This window comes from Pan paniscus, chromosome 23 (assembly GCF_029289425.2).
Source record: "Pan paniscus chromosome 23, NHGRI_mPanPan1-v2.0_pri, whole genome shotgun sequence".
NCBI classification, from domain to species: domain Eukaryota; kingdom Metazoa; phylum Chordata; class Mammalia; order Primates; family Hominidae; genus Pan; species Pan paniscus.
Window position 1 is genome coordinate 55,421,788 of NC_085927.1, and position 19,010 is coordinate 55,440,797.

Here is a 19,010-nt window from a genome sequence, read left to right on the forward strand (position 1 = left end):
CCGCCCGCCTCGGCCTCCCAAAGTGCCGGGATCACAGGCGTGAGCCACTACGCCCGGACAAAGTTTGCTGTTTTTAATCCCTGTTCATAGAAGAGGAAATTGAGACTCAGGAAGGTCAAATAACCCATCTGGGGGTCCTACCACGGAGCCAGGTCAGTTCGTATCCTGCAGGTCTCAAAGGGCCTACTTAGAACGTCTGTGGCAGGTCCCTGTCCCACATGGAGCTCACTGCATGAGCACTTCTTCTTTCTCTGTCCCCAGACTGACCCCTGAGGACAGACCTTCAGTTTCTCTACATTCTTATTTAGCCAGTGCCAGGCACACGTAGCATGCGCAGACCCTCTGTGCATTGGAATTGTTGATAATATTAATGGTCCCACATGCACCAGGAGTGTGTATTTAAATATAGACTTTTAAGGTAAATATATACATATATCAACATAAGAATATGATAATTATTATATACATATATCAACATAATATGATAATTATTATATACATATATCAACATAATATAATTATATACATATATCAACATAATATGATAATTATATATTTATCATGTTTGTATTTTATATATAAATTTTAGAGTAAATGTAAACATTTTATATGAACAAATATGGATATTTATATATAATTATATTTATATATAAATACACTTAGGTGTAAATATAATTAATAATTATATAAATTTATATGTAAATTTATAAAATACACTTTAAACTATTTAAAATACAGTTATATAAATTTGACATTATAAGATATATTTTTAATAATATATTGTTTTATATGTATAATAGTTATATATCATATATGAAACTATATAATATACAGAAATATAATAATAACAGAAATAGATCTCTTTTTTTTGGAAACAGGATCTTGCTCTGTCACCCGGGCTAGAATGCAGTGGCACAATCTTGGCTCATTGCAACCTTGACCTTACCGGGCTCAAACAATCCTGCCACCTCAGCCTCCTGAGTAGCTGGGACTACAAGCACACACCACCATGCCTGGCTAATTTTTGTATTTTTTGTAGAGACGGGGTTTTGCCACGTTGCCCACGCTGGTCTCGAACTCATGGGCTTGTGATCTGCCCGCCTAAGCCTCCCGAAGTGCTGGGATTACAAGCGTGAGCCACTGCACCCAGCTGAAACAAAGACATATCTGACTGTTGCTTGTGGAGGTGCCTGCCATTCCTCCCTACAGTGATTCACAAGGCTCACCCAGCCTCTCCTCCTCCTCCTTCAAGCCCCAAACCTCTGAATGCCAGGAAGGGTGGTAAAAAGTGTCTCTGTGCCTAGTACCAGTAAAGTTGGCAGGTCACTGTGGCTAGCGGGGGCACCATTGTTGGCCTCGGGCCTGGGGAGAGAAAAATATGACATACAGGGGGCCCACGGGGGTGTGTTAGGTTCAGCCCTGTAAGCCCACACTGACCCTGGTGGGCAGACCCAGCCCAGGGAGGGGCAGGCAGGAGTGACCCGGTCATCAGGGCCTGCTGGCAAGCCCAGGGTGGTGACAGGCCCACGTCTTTTGCCGGGAGCTGAAGATGTTCATGGGCTTTCAAGCAGGACAAAGCTTCAATGTCATCACCAGGTAGCAGGCAGAGCAAGGGTGCTGACAGCCTGCAGAAGCCTGTGCTTATCTCTCCATCGGAGCTAAAGCCCATGTTTGCTTAGGGAACAGCCTGAAATTCCACCCCAGCTGCTGGGCCTTTCACTTTTGAAACATAAGCCTAGAGAGCGAAAGGGGGGAACGTTGTGCCCAGATTCTCTTTCTGAGCGTGAACTTGATGTTCCTGACCAGGAACCAGCCACTCGTACCGAAGGCCTTCCTGACCCTTCAGTTCTCCCCTGAGCCTTTGCTGTGTCCTGGGCACCAAGAGCTGGAGATAGGCTGTCCCCGTGCACGTTTCCTAAACCTGCAGAGGAACTGTTCACAGAATCCAGCCTGGAATCAGCCGTTTGTGGCAAACAGTAGCTATTTCTCAACGTGTGGTTGTGAAGCTGCAGGCTCCATATTCGCTCTTCACAGAGCATCCAAGCAGGTGTCTCAGTGCCAGCTCACACCGTTTACACCGCTCACACCAGCTCTGGAGAGCTGCTTGTACACATCTCTCCACAAGTCACTTTCAGTGATGCCACGTGGTACCAGAAATTGGCCATAGAAATTGGCCGATGGTACGACCAGAGAGCCACCTGTTAGATAGTTACCCCACATCCCCACCCTCAACACCACCTTAGACAAATCCTACTGTCAGAACATGTGGAACGGAGAAGGGACCTTGGCGGTTCATTCATAAATGTCAGCACCCATAGGTCTGTGCCTGTTTGGCCGCAGACACTGGGGAGCAGCCTGCAGCCTTGGCTTGTGCAGCTTCCTCTGCAGGAGGGGTGCCTCCTCCAAGAAACCGGTCCTGACTCCCCAGCCCTCCCCACCTCCATTCTCGCCCCCGCTGGACAATGCACACCCTTCATCAGAGCATGGTGCATACCTTTCATCCTAGATCTCCCACCAGCTTTGAAACCAGCATCCTGTTCATGATGTCTGGAACCCTGGGAACTGTCCCAGCGCCTGTTGAGCACATGTGTGCATGCGAAGGGGATCTGCTGAGTGCTCTGCTCTGGTGGGAAGGCCGCTCTGCACAGCTGGAGCTGATGCCTTGGCAGATGCTGGGCATCTGAATCGTGCAGTGCAGGAGCACAGGGGCATGGCACCGTTTGTTGCTGGGGAACCTAGGCCTCGAAAGGGCCTCAGCCTCTCCACAGTGCAGTGAGGACTGTCCCATATTCTCACCACGTACAGAGTATGGGAGAGTCTCTGTGAGGCTTTGGGTGCCCTGCAGAGGGAAGGCAGTGCCAGCTGGGCCTGGTCGGGGGCCATGGAGATGGCGGGCCCAGGCTGGGGAGGACTTGTGGCACCCACTCCCTTACCCACCAACCCTGATCCCCTGGAATCTTCAGAATGCCTGGGGTTGCTCCTCTTCTACCCTGCCGTGGCTAAGCTTTGTCTGTGCCCTGTCCTCTGGCCACAGTCTTTGCCTGATCCCTATCCTGGTACAGGCAGAGCTCCCTGCAACCCCCAGCTGTTTCCCCAGAACTGACACCAGTCTCCCTGCACCACCCATCCTCCTTTTGACTGCCCTGGGGATGCCACTGCTGCTCTGATCCTCTGTCACTCCAGCCACCTCTTGCTTCCCTGTTATCACAAACACTGAACAGTGAGCTCAGGTGTCACCCTCCACAGAGGCATGCACAGCAAGGGGTCCGGAGGCATGCACCATGGAGAACTGGGGGTGCTCTGCTTGCAGGAGGATCCAGGGCCCACTACAATCCTCAGATGTTCTGGGGGAGAGGATATGCCTGCTTCATTTCTTCTCAGGGGTCAGAACTGGGCACAGGGGGTTGGAAGGAGGGAGAAAGATGTCTATCAGGTACCCACTGCATGCCAGGCCCTCTTCTAGGCTCCCTTAAAACCTTTCAGGTAGGCCGGTCACGGTGGCTCATGCCTGTAATCCCAGCACATTGGGAGGCCAAAGCGGGTGGATCACCTGAGGTCAGGAGTTTGAGACTAGCCTGATCGACATGGAGAAACCCCATCTCTACTGAAAATATAAAATGAGCCAGGCATGGTGGCGCATGCCTGTAATCCCAGCTACTCGGGAGGCTGAGGCAGGAGAATGGCTTGAACCCGGGAGGTGGAGGTTGCAATGAGCCGAGATCATGCCATTGCACTCCAGCCTGGGCAACAAGAGTGAAACTCTGTCGCAAAAACAAAAAACAAACAAACAAAAAACACCTGTCAGGTAAATGGTGGTAGAGCATAAAACCTGGGCTCAGATGCTGGCATTGACCCCAGAGCCATCCAGTTCCAAAGCTCACACCCGCAACTTTCCTCCAGGTTGGGCAGTGCATGATGGAAAGGCTGTCCCAGCAAGTAGTGAGTTCACTTTCACCACTCCCTGGAGGCAGGAGCAGAGCCTGAGCTGACCACTTGGAAGGGGACGTTATTCAGGGGACTCGAGCATCTGGCGTAGGATGGGACTCCATGAGGTCTACGCCTCCTTCTAGCTCTGAAACTCCTCGAGGGAAACCATTTCCCAGATCTCTACGTTGCTGCAGTCCCTTCTAACTTCCGGCACACCTTCTGCTCTCTCCGCAGGTGTCGTGCGCCAGGTGCGGCCCATCGTGGGCCCATTTCATGCCGTCCTGAAGCTGGAGATGAACTATGTGGTCGGGGGCGTGGTCTCCCACCGAAATGTTGTCAACGTCCACATCTTCGTCTCTGAGTACTGGTTCTGAGGGCTGGTCTGCCGCACAGCCGCAGGTGCACCTCCAGGCCAAATCATTGCTGCCAGTGACTGTGGCCTGTACTTGTTTATACCCTCAGACTTTTTTAATGTTAGGTATTTGTAGCATTAGGCCAACATGTATTAAGCTGAGCCAGATGAATAAGTCCATCTGATGTATTTTCGGTGTTTAAAAAATGAGTCCAATTGCTCAACTGTTTGGTTGAAAACCTTGCTCATTTTTTAATGCGAAGGCTAAGTGTCACCCCCTTTCTCTGCCTCTGGGCTGGGCCTGGCTAAGGGCCAAGGAAAGAAAGACATTTTTTAGGGGGCAGCCAGTCCAAATGCCAAAAGAAGACCAGTTCTTGTCCTGATTGTATGAAATTTGACATTTTGGTACTTTTTTTTTTTTTTTTTTTTTTTGGCCAATCAGATTTTCTATGTTCTAAGGACATGGCTGCTGTAGAATAGCACAGACGTGGACGATAAATTATCCCCAGAAGCAGCATGACAGAATGCCTCGGGGAGCACTTGGAAGGGAAATTGCAGTTCTGTTGAAATAGAGGAAAATCCCTTGGTAAAGACACAGCCTGTTAGGCTCATGTGGGCCTCCAGTATGTTCACCAGGGGAATGGCTGGAATTTCTCAGCACTCTGCATCATCCATCTTTTCTTATAGGTGGGAAAATAAACAACTTTGTGATCCTCCTGATGGCCTGTGCATGAGAGTCTTTCAAGAAGAGGGCTCTCTGCCAGCTCAGGAGTCTTCCGCCAGCTAAGGGACTGGAAATCTCCCCCCGCCGTCCCCCTGCGTCACCCCGCCCAAGGTTGTCTCAATGCTCCTCCTGCCCCTCAAGGTTCTGGGGCGGGGCCCAGCTTGTGTATTGGAAAAGCTTCCTACACACGTCGTTTTCAATGCCATGCCCACCCTCTGAGAAGTGCGGCTCGGGTTTGTTCCCTGCCCCATGTCCGGTGCTGCTAGGAAAGCCCAGGGCTCTGGCTTCTGTGTGACTTGCTTCCAATAGCATCCCTCGTGGCATCCTGATCCTCTCTAGAAATCCCTGGGGGGAAATAATGACCCATCCGCAGCCATGAGTCCCTGCCAGACACAGGCCTGGGCCAGGCATTTGACATGAGGTGCTTCGCTCATTCCTCCTGGTGGCCCAGTGCGGTGGGTATGATCACACACGATCTTGAGATGGACAAACTGGGCTCAGAGAGAGGAACTCGGCTGCCAAAATTCACACATTTGAGAGACAAAGAGGGAATTCAAATTCCATTTATCTGAATTTAAGCCCTCTCTAAACCCTGTGTCAGCAATAGATATGGACAGACTGAATTTGTTGGGGGACTGACACCCCAATTGGCATCAGTGGCGGGGCCAGGGGCTCCCTGTGCCCCAGGACCCACTCCGGCCTCCAGGGACTCAGCATCCAGGCTCTGTTTCCACACACGCCTCTCCTCCAAATCCTTCCCTAGGTTGATCCCATCCTCTTAGGTATGGACCCCATTTGTGGCTCAGAACCTCTCCCATCCTATGCCTCATTTCGCAGCCTGGACTCTAGCACTGGGTGAGATCTCAGCCCCACACTCAAGCCAACACCACTCCAACTCTCAAGAACATGGTCTCCGCCACCTTTAGGAAGACCTTTCCAAGGTCACTTATTTGGGTCACTGGTCCATCAAAGCCAAGCCTGGGCCAGCCAAGTACAAGGCCTGCTGGAGGCTTGGCCGCTGTAGCTGGTGGGAAAGAAGAGGCCAGGTGTGGGGCTGGACGGTCCAAGGAGCCACATCCGGGGACAAAACAAGTGCAGGGAACATCCATGCAGCTCTTGATGCCAGGGAATTAGGGAATTGGGGTCCTGGCAGGGAAGCAGGGCTGGGAGCTGGCTGCAAGAATGAAAGGAAGCCTCAGGGCGAGGGGCAGGAAATAGAAAGGGACATGTAGGGGGAGTGCTGCCGCCCACTTGCAGCCTGGGGGCAAATCCGCCAGAGCCAGGCCGTTCAGCAAAGCTGGTTTCTGGGAGCCTTCTTCAGTAGGGTGGGGTGGGAAGACCGAGGTGCAGGCTGCTTTGGGAAAAGAGTTTCCCATACTCCTAACGGGAGTTAGGGCAGGCCAGGCGCAGTGCCTCACACCTGTAATCCCAGAACTTTGGCAGGCCAAGGCGGGTAGATCACTTGAGGTCAGGAGTTCCAGACCAGCCTGGCCAACATGGTGAAACCTCCTCTCTATTAAAAATACAAAAATTAGCTGGGCATGGTGGCGGGCGCCTGTAGTCCCAGCTATTCGAGAGGCTGAGGCAGGAGAATCACATGAACCCAGGAGGCGGAGGTTGCATTGAGCTGAGATCCACTCCAGCCGGGGCACAGGAATGAGACTCTGTCTCAAAAAAAAAAAAAAAAAAACGTTAGGGCAGCTGCCATGGGGAGGGTGAATGCAGAGCCAAGCCCCCTGCTGCTGATTGGGTTTTTGAATGAGCACATGATCCAAGCTGTCCAATCAGAGTCCTGCCTCAGAGGGCGTGTCCGTCTGGAGCAGAAGAGGGCAGGAGGGGCCCGCAAGTGAGCGGTGAGGGCGCCAGGTTGAGGAGCCCAGGGGAAGAGAGGGAGTCCTGACCCTATCTGATTCAGAATCAGGGAGGCAAAGGCAGACCTCTCGCGGCAGGGCTAGCAGGGCGAGTCACTGCCATCGTCCGAGCTTCAGTTTCCACATCTGCAAAGTGGAGATTCCCAGATGGCAGTGAGGAGCGCTGGAGAGCATGAGTGCAAGAGGGCTTTGTGCATTGCAAAGCGCTGCATTCGTGTGTGAAGGCTTATTATCATTAACCGTTAAAAGCAGCGATGACGGTGATGATGATAATGGTTGCCACTGTCAATCGAGCCACGTGAATGCGCTCTGGAAGCTTGGCATCTTTTCAATCCGGCATTTCCTTTTCTTAATCATCGTGGAGAGACTTGGTAGACAGTTGTGTAAATTACCCACCAGCTTAACTCTTCGTATTTCATATCGTGCTATGGGTTGGGCACCTGAGGGACCCATAAGTATCTCATTATACTTGCAAAGTAATTACTGTTAGAGCCTCGCATCAGCGGCATTAAGGGACCAGCTAATGGGAGCTGGAGGTGCCTCTGAGTTCCTCCACAACAGTGATTCCTTCTTAATTGTAGCCTTAGAACAAGATAACTGAGGGAAATTGCTAAAGGCAAAGCAGTTTATAAGCAGCATGAGACAGCAAAACACACAGAGACACCAAGTTGAATCCTTCTTGTTGATCTGGTAGAAGAAACTTGGAGGGAAGGTCCCAGAAGGTCTCATAGAGTGGTATTCGACCAGAAAGCTGCCTGGTTTTTTTTATTCCTAAGGGACATCTATTCTACTGTACAGAGGAAGTCTGTGGCATGTGTCAGAAGTGCCTGGGCTACCCAGGGTCCTAGCAGGACCCGTTTTAACATGCAGGTGGGCGTTGAGTGGAGGGTGCCAGGGCCCACCCAGCCAACCCAGCCAAGCCAGCCAACTAGAATTGGAGGAGGGAAGCCAGCTTTTCCAAAGTTCTCAAGTTTGTCCAGGTGAAAAAACACCTGGAAATCAAGGGTTTTTTTCCTAATATTGTAACATGAAAATTTTCAAATATACAGCCGAGTTGAAGGAATTTTACAGTGAATACCAGGGCACCTTCCACCTAGATTCTGCCACTGACCTTTTATGAGATTGAGTTGCATTTTGAAGAAATGACAATATGATGAATTAATAAATACAAATAAGAAACTTACAGTTTCTTGTAGGCTTGCGCTCAAATCCAGCCACTTGCTAGCTGTGTGTCCTTGGGCACATTGCTTAATGTCTCAGAGCCTTGGTTTTCTCTACAACGAAATGAAAATAAGGACACATACTTCACAGGAGTGATTGTTAGGATGAAAGGGGATGATTACGTAAAACAGTGCAAGAACGGCTACACAGGAGGGCCTCCATAAACAGTACTGTCATGACACACACACCCGAAAGGATAGTCTTTATTCAGTTAGATGCCACATTTTATTAAAGTCTTGTGTGGACAAGAAGTGAAACCTCAGAGGAATTTATGAAGAATAATTGGAGGCACTTCCGTGTGACTTGGCTTCATCCGGACCGGATGACTTCTGGGTGCCAGCAACAGTTCCCCATTTCCGTTCACGTTTCCCCACATCGTTCATGCCAAAGAGATGGGTGCCAAGAGGCCATCCGTCTTCATCCTGGACATAGAATGAGAGGGGAACTCACTCTTGAAGGACTTTTGAAGTCTCAGAGAAGAAACGGAGCCACCGTAGACCTTTTGAAATATGGCCTGTGAGAAGCACGGTGACAGTCACCATTACTACCAATAATCACATTACTCTTTGTGGGAAAAAAGACCTACTATGTGCCAGGAAGGCTTCAGTAATCATCTCCAACACACACATTCTCTCACACACACTCACATGTGCGCATGTGCGCGCGCGCGCACACACACACACACACACACACACACACACACACACACACACACACACTCTGCAGCCCCTCTGCCATGCCCAGCTCAGGGCCATCTTCTCCCACAAGGATGCCGGTCTCATCTCCTGAAATGAGGTTGCAGTGAGCCGAGAATGAGCCACTGCACTCCAGCTTGGGTGACAGAGCGAGACTCCATATAACCTCTGCCTCTTGGGTTCAAGAAATTCTTGTGCCTCAGCCTCCCAAGTAGCTGGGATTACAAGCACGTACCACCACACCCAGCTAATATTTTTTGTATTTTTTAGTAGAGACGGGGTTTCGTCATGTTGGCCAGGCTGGTCTCGAACTCCCAACCTCAGGTGATCTCCCTGCCTTGGCCTCCCAAAGTGCTGGGATTACAGGCATGAGCCACCGCGCCCGGCCTGATCTCAGTCTTTAAGAGAGCAGCAGCTCATCTGTGGCCACTGCTTCCCAGGGACTTGCCAGAAGGGAGGTGCAGGGCACAGGGAAATAACCCACCTCTATCTGACGGCTTCAATGGTATCGAACGTCCTCAGTGGCAGCACGCAGCACAGAAGCTGAGGTGTGGCTGCATTCCATTTGGAGAATTCCACTGTGATTCATGGTGTCAGCTGCAAGTTCAAGGTGTCACAATTTAATTATTAAACATCATGAGGCATTAGGAGGCTTGGGCACGCACTGATAAGTGATCCATTTCTAACACAGCTGGTTTATTACTGTTTGTGGCAGCTACTGCATGAATTGGTGTCCATTAACTAAGCAATGGTATTATAATTACACATTTAAATTATGTATGGGAAGGGTGTCAGTGGTAGAAGTCAGACTGCAGTGATTACTTTGAGTCATCAGACCTCCTGGATGTAGTCTCTCTGCAGATAGCTGTAACTCTGGCTTGTTTTCTGCTCATTTTCTGCAGACATGTAGAATCCACTGCTAGGGTCCACTGAGCTGTCTTCTGGGTGGTTTTTGGTGCTGCAGGAGATAAACACATGTGTCTTCCTGGTTGGACCCAGTTGATGCACTAACCTAATTCTGTCCTTTGCCTGCCCTGATCTCCATAGCCTGCTTCTTCCTGGAAATTTGCTGCTTCTTCTTTTTTTTTTTTTTTTTTTTGAGACAGGATCTCGCTCTGTCACCCAGGCTGGAGTGCAGTGGCGTGATCTCAGCTCACTGCAATCTCTGCCTCCCGGGGGTTCAAACCATGCTCTCTGCCTCAGCCTCCTGTGTAGTGTGGATTACAGGCACCTCCCACCATACCTAGCTAATTTTTGTATTTTTAGTAGAGATGGGTTTTCACCATGTTGGCCAGGCTGGTCTCAAACTCCTGACCTCAGGTGATCCACCCGCCTCGGCCTCCCAAAGTGCTGGGGCTACAGGTGTGAGCCACCGCGCCCGGCCGGAAATGTGCTTCTTTAGAGGAAGGCACTGTTGATCCTACCTCCTTGATCTGGTTTCTAAGACCTTATACAAACTGGGCCCGTTAGTCTTTGCTCCCTGATACTATCTGATACCATCTGGTCTCATTCCTTCCTTCCCATCTTGTTCATTCATTGGTTCACTCATTCATTCACTCACTTCACACCCTCCCTCTGGTGAATCAGTTCCCCTCTGTCCTCCCCACTCTGTCCAGTCCTCCCCTAGGCTGCCAGGTTACGTTTCCAAAACTCCGATCTGATCAGGCCCTCTTGGTCTCAGATCCTCCAAGGGCTGCCTTCAAGGGCTCCTGCACCAACCTCGTGGTGTGGCTGTGTGACATAATAAGAAACATTCACTTCTATTTGGTCTCTTTCCGGGTTCCTGACACAAAGCTCCTAATCCCTTGTCTTTGGTTTAATGAGGTGACTCTCAGTGGCTCCTGGGTGGGGTTGGGGGCTGAGCACCAGAAAGACCCAGATTCGACGAGGAGCCTGGAGCTTTTGGCTCCACCCCCACCCTCCAGGAAAGGGAGAGGGGCTGGAGATTGAGCTAATAATCCATCACGCGTAAGTGATGAAGCCTCCGTAAAAATCCTTGAACTACAGGATCCAGAGAGCTTCTGGGCTGGTGGACACATCCTCATGCTGGGAGGGTGGCGCCCCCCAACTCCACGGGGACAGAAGCTCCTGTGCCCGGGCCCTACCAGAGCTCGCCCTGTGTGCCTCTTCGTCTGCCTGTTCATCTGTATCATCAATAATGTCCTTTACAAGGACATTATTGTCCTTGTAATAATGAATGAGGAAGGAATTATTCCATTCAGGAAGGAATGAGACCAGATGGTATCAGATAGTATCAGGGAGCAAAGACTAATGGGCCCAGTTTGTATAAGGTCTTAGAAACCTATACATGTAACCAAAGTGTTTCCCTGAGTTCTGTGAGCCATTTTAGCCAATTACCAAACCCGAGGAGGGCGTTCTGGGGACCCCTGATGTGTAGCCAAGTCAGACGGAAGTGTGGGTAACCTGAGCGCCCAATCTTTGCAACTGACATCTGAAGTAGGGATGGTCTTGCAGGACGGAGCCCATATCCTCTCGGGCCTGTGCTAACTCTGGGTGGCCAGCGTCAGAATTGAACTGAAGTGTAGGACGCCCAGATGGTGTCTGCAGAGAGCTGGCCGGGCGTGGTGGCTCACGCCTGTAATCCCAGCACTTTGGGAAACCGAGGCGGGCGGATCACCTGAGGTCAGGAGTTGGAGACCAACCTGGCCAACATGGTGAAACCCCATCTCTACTAAAAAAAATACAAAAATTAGCCAGGCGAGATGGTGGGTGCCTGTGATCCCAGCTACTCAGGAGGCTGAGGCAGGAGAATCGCTTGAACCTGAGAGGTGGAGTTTGCAGTGAGCCAAGATCGCGCCATTGCACTCCAGCCTGGGCAACAGAATGAGACTCTGTCTCAAAAAAAAAAAAAAAAAAAAAAAGCGGGACAGACAGGGGTGGGAAGTTGGGGAGGGGACTCTGGGAGGGGGAAGATGTGGGTGCCCCATGTGGAGCTAAGAATGGAGGAGTGGCAGGGGGCACAAGGTCACAGAACTAGGCTGAGGAAGAAGAGGTTGCCTGGAGGGTGGGACCCAGAAGCTATTGAAATGTCGCAGCAGAAATGGCCATTGAACACCCCTTCTAAGGTCCTCAGTGGGAAACAGTCAAGTCCTAACATCCTACATGGGGAAATCTACGCAGTTAGCAGAGCCAAATATGACAGCAACATGAGCCAGCCACTTTGAACCTGACGTTTTATCGTCATGTGAGACTGTAGCTCTCTGAGTCCCACACCCTGGCCACCTTGTCCTGGTTCCTGCACCTTTGAGGGTGAGTTATTCAAGTCAGCCGGTGGAGTAGACAGTGCTCCTGATCATTCCTAAAAGGCAACAGCCTTTTCTGCATTTCTTGCAGGAAAAGTCAGACAGATCTGAGAAGAAATCTCCAGATTCCCCAGAAAGCACTCTCTTGAACATCCCTTCCTGTGCATACACAGCAGGTGTTTAATTTTTGCTCTAGGGAGCAGAGCCCGTCCCAGTGTGAAGAGTGGCTTTGCACACAAGAAACTATTTCTCCATTGTCTCCCTAGATTAAAGAGGCCCCCAGTTGAAACTGCTTCCCCTGAGCCTTCGGTATTAGAAACTGGTAAAACCCCTCCGGAAGCATCGCCCTGGAAACTTGAGCACCTCAACCCCCAAACTCAGATCCCAGCAGAGAAAGCCTTTGGCATCCCAGGACCGAATGCTAATGGCACTGAGGTCAGGGTGAATCCACTCTGGCCTGTGGTGATGGTGACTTGCTGTTGAGAACCTTAGTGTTTTGAGTGAACAAGAAGAAATCTATTCCAGCATGATTATTCCAATTGGGATTTAGGAGGACTGGGCATTCTCCACATTCCAGTCTTCTTCAGTTCCATGGGCTTAAGAGGGGGCTTATTTTTTTCTTTCTGTGCCACAAAAACTTGGCAGCGATGACTAACCTAGGGTAACATGAGAAAGCTTACTAGGTCGGTCTGTGGCTTTCCTGCTAGCTTTCCTGTTTGTCATACGACAGTGAGACCAATGCCAGCTCATCATGGCACAGAGAGCTTTGGGTGATCTTTGCAGCTGGATGTGAGGCCCAGCTTGGTGGGCTAATGCCCTGGAGAATGGGTACCTTGGGTGTTCAGTGAGAGGCACGGTAGGAGTGGGGTAGGGGTGAGAGGAGAGAGGCATGTGGAGCTCAGAGGTAGAAGCACAGCCTGTTTCTAATAGACATTAAAAAGAAAGGACACTTCTGGCCGGGCGCTGTGGCTCACTCCTGTAATCCCAGCATTTTGGGAGGCCGAGGCGGGCGGATCACCTGAGGTCAGGAGTTCGAGACCAGCCTGGCCAACATGGTGAAACCTCACCTCCACTAAAAATACAAGAATTAGCCAGGCGTGGTGGCACATGCCTGTAGTCCCAACTACTCAGGAGGCTGAGGCAGGAGAATCGCTTGAACCTGGGAGGCAGAGGTTGTAGTTAGCCGAGATCACGCTACTGCACTCCAGCCTGGGTGACAGAGAGAGACCCCATCTCAAAAAAAAAAAAAAAAAAAAGAAAGAAGAAGAAAGGACATTTCCAGCTGGACGAGGATGACCTTCGTTAGAGAAACAGCAGCAACTTGGCCTTCACCAGCCCCAAACAACACTGCCAGGTTGAGATCATTACTACCATTTTGCAGAGGACAAATGTGAGCCTCAGAAACGAAGAAACTCCCCCAGAGTAGGACACGGCCAAGCTGTTTCTTACCCTCCGGCCTCCTGTGCTCTTTCCATGACAAGCAGAAAGAAGAGGCTACCTTTGGTTTAAGGTCTCGATAAACTTTGACACTGTGGAACCAATCCTTCCTCCTTGCAAACAACATTCAGTTCAACTTGGTGAATCTCTATTGAACATTTATTATGTGCAAATGCCTGTATGCATGAAATAAAATTAAAAAATAAAATATGCATGAAATTAAAACAACACACAACAATAACCAGGCATGGACACAAGGCCTAGGAAGGGCTTGGCATGAACACACTAAATCAACTTAGCCGAGGAGACCATTCCCAATATTCTGGAGGGGGCAAGTCTGATATTAACTCCCCGGGGAAAAGAGCCCTTTCCTCGCTTACTCCTGGTAGGACCAAACCCAATATCTAGCACTTTTTACCAACTCTTTCAAGATGCTCCCGAGAGTTTTTTCATCTGTATCAGTTCTCTCATCTGAAAAGTGAGCCTAATAATTACTACCTTGCAGGAGTTTGGGGAGTATGAAGCAAGATGGTGACTACAAAACGTGGGCACAGTGCCTGGTCCGGAAGAGGAGCTCAGAAAATATCTGTTCCAGTTCTTCTCTTCCTTTCTCAGGCACGTGCCTTTGTGAGTTCTCAGTAAATGTCACCTCACTCTCCTTTTTTAAAAAAATAAAATTTTTTTGGCATGTCTCCTATAACCCAGGTACAGGGCCAGGCCCAGAGATACAGTGATGAATGAGACGCAGTGGTGGTTACGCGACTTACCAGCAGGATAACGTGAAGGCTGGCACGGGGTCTTTCAGGCCCAGTAAAAGCAAGTTTCTTTCATTGTTTATTGTAAATTTACTTTACTACATTTTGTTTTCATCGTTTGTATTTTCTTAATTTTCTCTCAATGCACCAAACTGTTTAAGACAAAGCTCGTTTCAATTTCATAAGAGAAATGAATTCTAGAAGCAGGGTCCAATGAAGTCGGCCATTATTTAACTTCACTAACTTGAATAAAAGCAGCCTATGCTTTTAGTATACAAATAATTTTGTAAAAGGTAAAGAGTATCATAATAGAAATCACCCTACACAATAGCCAAAAGGCGGAAGCAACCCAAATGTTCACCAATGGACAAACGGATAAACGAAATGTGATCTATGGCAGGTGCAGTGGCTCATGTCTGTAATCCCAGCATTCTGGGAGGCCAAGGATGGCAGATTTTTTGAGCCCAGGGGTTTGAGCCCAGCCTGGGCAACATGGCAAAATCCTATATCAACCAAAAAAGAAAAAAAAAATTAGCTGGATGTGGTGGTGCATGCCTATAGTCCCAGCTACTCAGAAGGCTGAGATGGGAGGACCACTTGAGCCTGGGGGGTGGGAGGTTGCAGTGAGCTGAGATCACGCAGCTGCACTCCAGCCTGGGCAACAGAGCAAGACCCTATTTCAAAAAAACACAAAACCAGACCCAGCGTGGTGGCTCTTGCCTGTAATCCCGGCACTTTGGGAGGCCGAGGCAGGCAGATCACTTGAGGTCAGGAGTTCAAGATCAGCCTGGGCAACATGGTGAAACCCCATCTCTACTAAAAATATAAAAATTAGCCAGGTGTGGTGGTATGCACCTGTAATTCCAGCTACTTGGGAGGCTGAGGCAGGAGAATCACTTGAATCCCGGGAGGCAGAGGCTGCAATAAGCCGAGATCGCGCCATTGCACTCCAGCCTGGGTGACAGAGTGAGACTCCGTTTCAAAAAAAGAAAAACAAACAAACAAACCCAAAATGTGGTCTGTTCATACAATGGAATATCATTCAGCCCTAAAAAGGAAGGAAATTCGGACACAGACCGCAAGATGGATAAATCTTGAGGACATTGTGCTCAGTGAAATAAGAGTTGCAGTCACAAAAGGACGAATACTGTATGATTCCACTCAGATGAGGAATCTAGAGGAGTCAAATTCGTAGAGACAGGAATCATTCATAGAATGGTGGGTGCCAGGGCCTGGGGCGAGGGGGATGGAGAGCTGGTATTTAATGGGGACTTAGGGAAAATGAGAAAAGTTCTGGAGGTGAATGGTGGTGAAGGCTGTACCACGATATGAATGAACTTAGTGCTGCTGAATTATATGCTCAAAGATGATTAAAATGGTCAATTTTATCTTATGTATATTTTACCACTTTGAAAAATGTGTAATAAATAAAAATAAATTTTTAAAAAAGGCTGAATGAGGTGGCTTATGCCTGTAATCCCAGCACTTTAGGAGGCCGAGGTAGGAGGATCACCTGAGGTCAGGAGTTCGAGACCAGCCTGGCCAACATGGTGAAACCCAGTCTCCACTAAAACAAAAATTAGCTGGGCGTGGTGGCGGGCGCCTGTAGTCTCAGCTACTCAGGAGGCTGAGGCAGGAGAATCGCTTGAACCCAGGAGGTGGGGGTTGCGGTGAGCCGAGATCACGCCACTGCACGCCAGCCTGGGCAATAGAACAAGACTCTGTCTCAAAAATAGAAAAAAGAAATCACCTGAAAATGAACATTGTAAAACTTCTGTCTTACGGAGAGTTGCCCTAGGCCGATTTCTGCAATTTCTTTTTCTCAGTAGAGGGCTCCTGTCGCAGCTTCCAGGTTTTCATCTACCGCCCTTCCTACTGAAGTGAATTGCGCTCCAGGCTTCTCCCAGGAGGCACCCAGAGTGCAAATGCTGCCCGGCTACCAGCTGCAGCCGACACAAGCCTGCTGTAATGTGATGAGCGAGCAAACCCCTGTCCCAGAGCAGGAGTTGAGATCATTCGTGCAACAACAGGACGCAGCCTATTGCTAGCAACTCCTCGTGACCGGCCCCCGCCCCAGCAGCGGCTAGCCCGCAGGCCTCGGTGGAAAGAAATACCGTAAATGTAGCAGCGACTGTCATCGCTGTTTTATTTTCTCTTTCGCCTCTGGGTATTCACACCGCTTCCCCATTATTAGTCATATTATATCATCGGCCACAATTGTGCTTGTCAACCACTCGGGGAGGGAGCTACCATTAATATACAGGGGCATGGAAGAAAGAAAAAAGAAGCAATCCTTCTCTGGGGAAGGAGGAAAACAGGAAGGGTGGCTGCTGCATGATGGTGCGCCCGCCGCGTAGCTGTGGCTGGTGACAGACGAGGCAAAGTGGGAGACTTCATCTGGTCAGGACCCCATGGGGACTTGCTGTTGTTTTTCCCGGTCTCAGGGGCCCTCAGAGCCAGAAACAGCACAGTTGTGGACAGAGGCCAGGCCCGCCCGTTGGCTGGTGCCTGACTCGGTGGGTCTGTGGGCTGCTTCCTGAGCGGGAGGTGACTGTGGCCAGCCTGATGCAGGGCAGAGACACCGTTTCCGTGGCAACCGGCTCTAACAACAGTGATGTACATTTCTAGCCAAAGCACAGTGGTGGGAAGAACTCGGACCGGGGAGCCAGAATGGCCTGGATTGGAGTCCAGTTCTGCTACTGACAAGCTGCGTGGTGGGGGCGAGCTGTTGAGCCTCTCTGAGACGGATATGGTGGCAGCACCGGTGGAAGCGCCTAGCATGGTACCCGAGACCTAGTGAGGGCTCGGTGATGCTTGGTCACCGTCCACCATCCTCCTCCCCTTCAGCTTATGGTGAAAAATAGTCCTGTCTGTTTTGGTAACAAAACTCCAGACACCATCCTGCCCATTCGGACCGGTTCTGCACTTCCCTCCATTCATGGAGAAAGGAGCCTCAAAGGGACAATGATCACCGTCTCCTTCTGAGAACTGTGCTGGCTGGCATCCTGCAGACACCGAAGGGCCAGTTTCTAAGGACATGGCCTGGGTGTTCTGTCCATCTAGTCTCTGCTGGATGGCAGGCCGTGACCCCAAAATCAGCAGTGATGATAACGAAGCGAGTGAAGCAGTATGGAGATGGCCAGTGATCACAATCCAAGATAACTAAAGGCAAATCTGTGACAAGTAAACTCAGTGACACGTATATGCTTACCGCAGTGTTCAGTACGCAGTTAGCACATAGCCGATGCCAGTCGCCTGGCTTAACCTCTCCTTTTCTTTTGGAATATGAACAATCCACTTCATGCATAACAACTGTTAAGCACGGCCGTGCGCGGCGGCTCACGCCTGTAATCCCAGCACTTTGGGAGGCCGAGGCGGGCGGATCACTTAAGGTTAGGAGTTTGAGACCAGCCTGGCCAACATGGCGAAACCCTGTCTCTACTAAAAATATAAAAATTAGTCCGGTGTGATGGCGGGTGCCTCTAATCCCAACTACTTGGGAGGCTGAGGCAGGAGAATTGCTGGAAACTGGAAGGCTGAGATTGCAGTGAGCCAAGATCACACCACTACACTCCAGCCTGGGCAAAAGAGTGAAACTTCGTCTCAGAAAAAAAAAACAAAACAAACTGTCAAGCATGAGGCAAGGTGAGGCCAGTGGCTGGCAGAACCAGCAGTACAGGGGCAAATAGTCCTCTTTGGCCTTGGTTTACTGCTTGCTCAGAGACTGAAGGGAAGAGCAGCTGCAGGCGCCAGCTCCCCATGGCCCTTGTGCAGGGCAATGGCACAGACGCCAGGGTATTCCACTGCGCAGGAGCCCATTGAGACTGCAGCTAAGAGGTTTCAGGTCCTCTGGCTATACCCCAAGGGGTGGGGAGACCAGGGAGAAAGTCTCATACCTCCTCTGAATCTGGGAGAAACCAGACATCCAGAGTCTCATGACAACCTCCTTGGTAGAGAGGGAAGCCAATGAGAAACAGTCTTGTCGCAGCTCCTCACAAGCCCCCCAAGTTCTCATGGTCCAGGAGGACCCCAAGACATCCAGCCAAGATTCAGGCCAGCTGTGTTTCAAACCCAGCCCATGTGACCTGGGTCGCACACACGCAGAGGCCAGGACAGAGCTGTTCTCCCACAAGAGTGCATGCAGGAAGCTAAGAAAACACTTGTTCAACCTCATAGAAAGTTTTTTGTTTGTTTTTCTTTGTTTGTTTTTGCTACGAAATTTCTTTAAAAGGTGATTTCTATACTTGGGTCTTAGCTTTAGCGTTTTTGCTGAGACAGCATCTTTTTTTTTTTTTTTTTTTTTTTGAGACGGAGTCTCGCTCTGTCACCCAGGCTGGAGTGGAGTGGCACGATCTCAGCTCACTGCAACCTCTGCTTCCCGGGTTCAAGTGATTCTTCTACTTCAGCCTTCCAAGTAGCTGGTATTACAGACACGTGCCACCATGCCTGACTAATTTTTGTATTATTAGTAGAGACAAGGTTTTGCCATGTTGGCCAGGCTGGTCTTGAACTCCTGACCTCAAGTGATCCACCCGCCTTGGCCTCCCAAAGTGCTGAGATTACAGGTGTCAGCCACCACACTGGGCCTGAGACAGCATCTTGCTCTTTCATCCAGGCTGGAGTGCAGTAGCAATGATGCAGGGCAGGTGAGCCCCCAAATTGGGGCTTAGCCCAGGAAGGGTTTTGATTTTATCCAGGAAAGAGTTCGAGGGTGAGCCGGTGGTGTTAGACAGCAGTTTTGATTGAAGTGGCAGTACACAGCAGC

At 50.0% G+C, this 19,010-nt stretch overlaps 1 protein-coding gene and 1 long non-coding RNA gene across 3 annotated transcripts in view; one reads left to right on the plus strand and one right to left on the minus strand.

Moving 5' to 3' along the window:
• Window positions 1–4,999, plus strand: part of FBLN1 (fibulin 1) — a 98,845-nt gene extending 93,846 nt beyond the window's left edge. Inside the window, exon 17 of the mRNA XM_034948367.4 lies at window positions 4,162–4,999. Within this exon, the coding sequence (XP_034804258.1) occupies window positions 4,162–4,301 (140 nt within the window). The 3' untranslated portion in view covers window positions 4,302–4,999. The remainder of the gene's footprint in view (window positions 1–4,161) is intronic.
• A 3,283-nt stretch (window positions 5,000–8,282) lies between these two features.
• Window positions 8,283–15,643, minus strand: LOC130541148 (uncharacterized). Of its 2 annotated transcripts, none has more exons than XR_008955193.2 (2): window positions 9,275–15,643; window positions 8,283–8,609 (listed from the first exon to the last, which is right to left on the minus strand). It is a non-coding gene; the product is annotated as an uncharacterized LOC130541148 (long non-coding RNA). The 2 variants fall into 2 exon arrangements; XR_010111753.1 differs by having other exon boundaries at window positions 8,283–8,517; window positions 9,275–9,495.
• Between the last annotated feature and the right edge of the window lie 3,367 nt (window positions 15,644–19,010).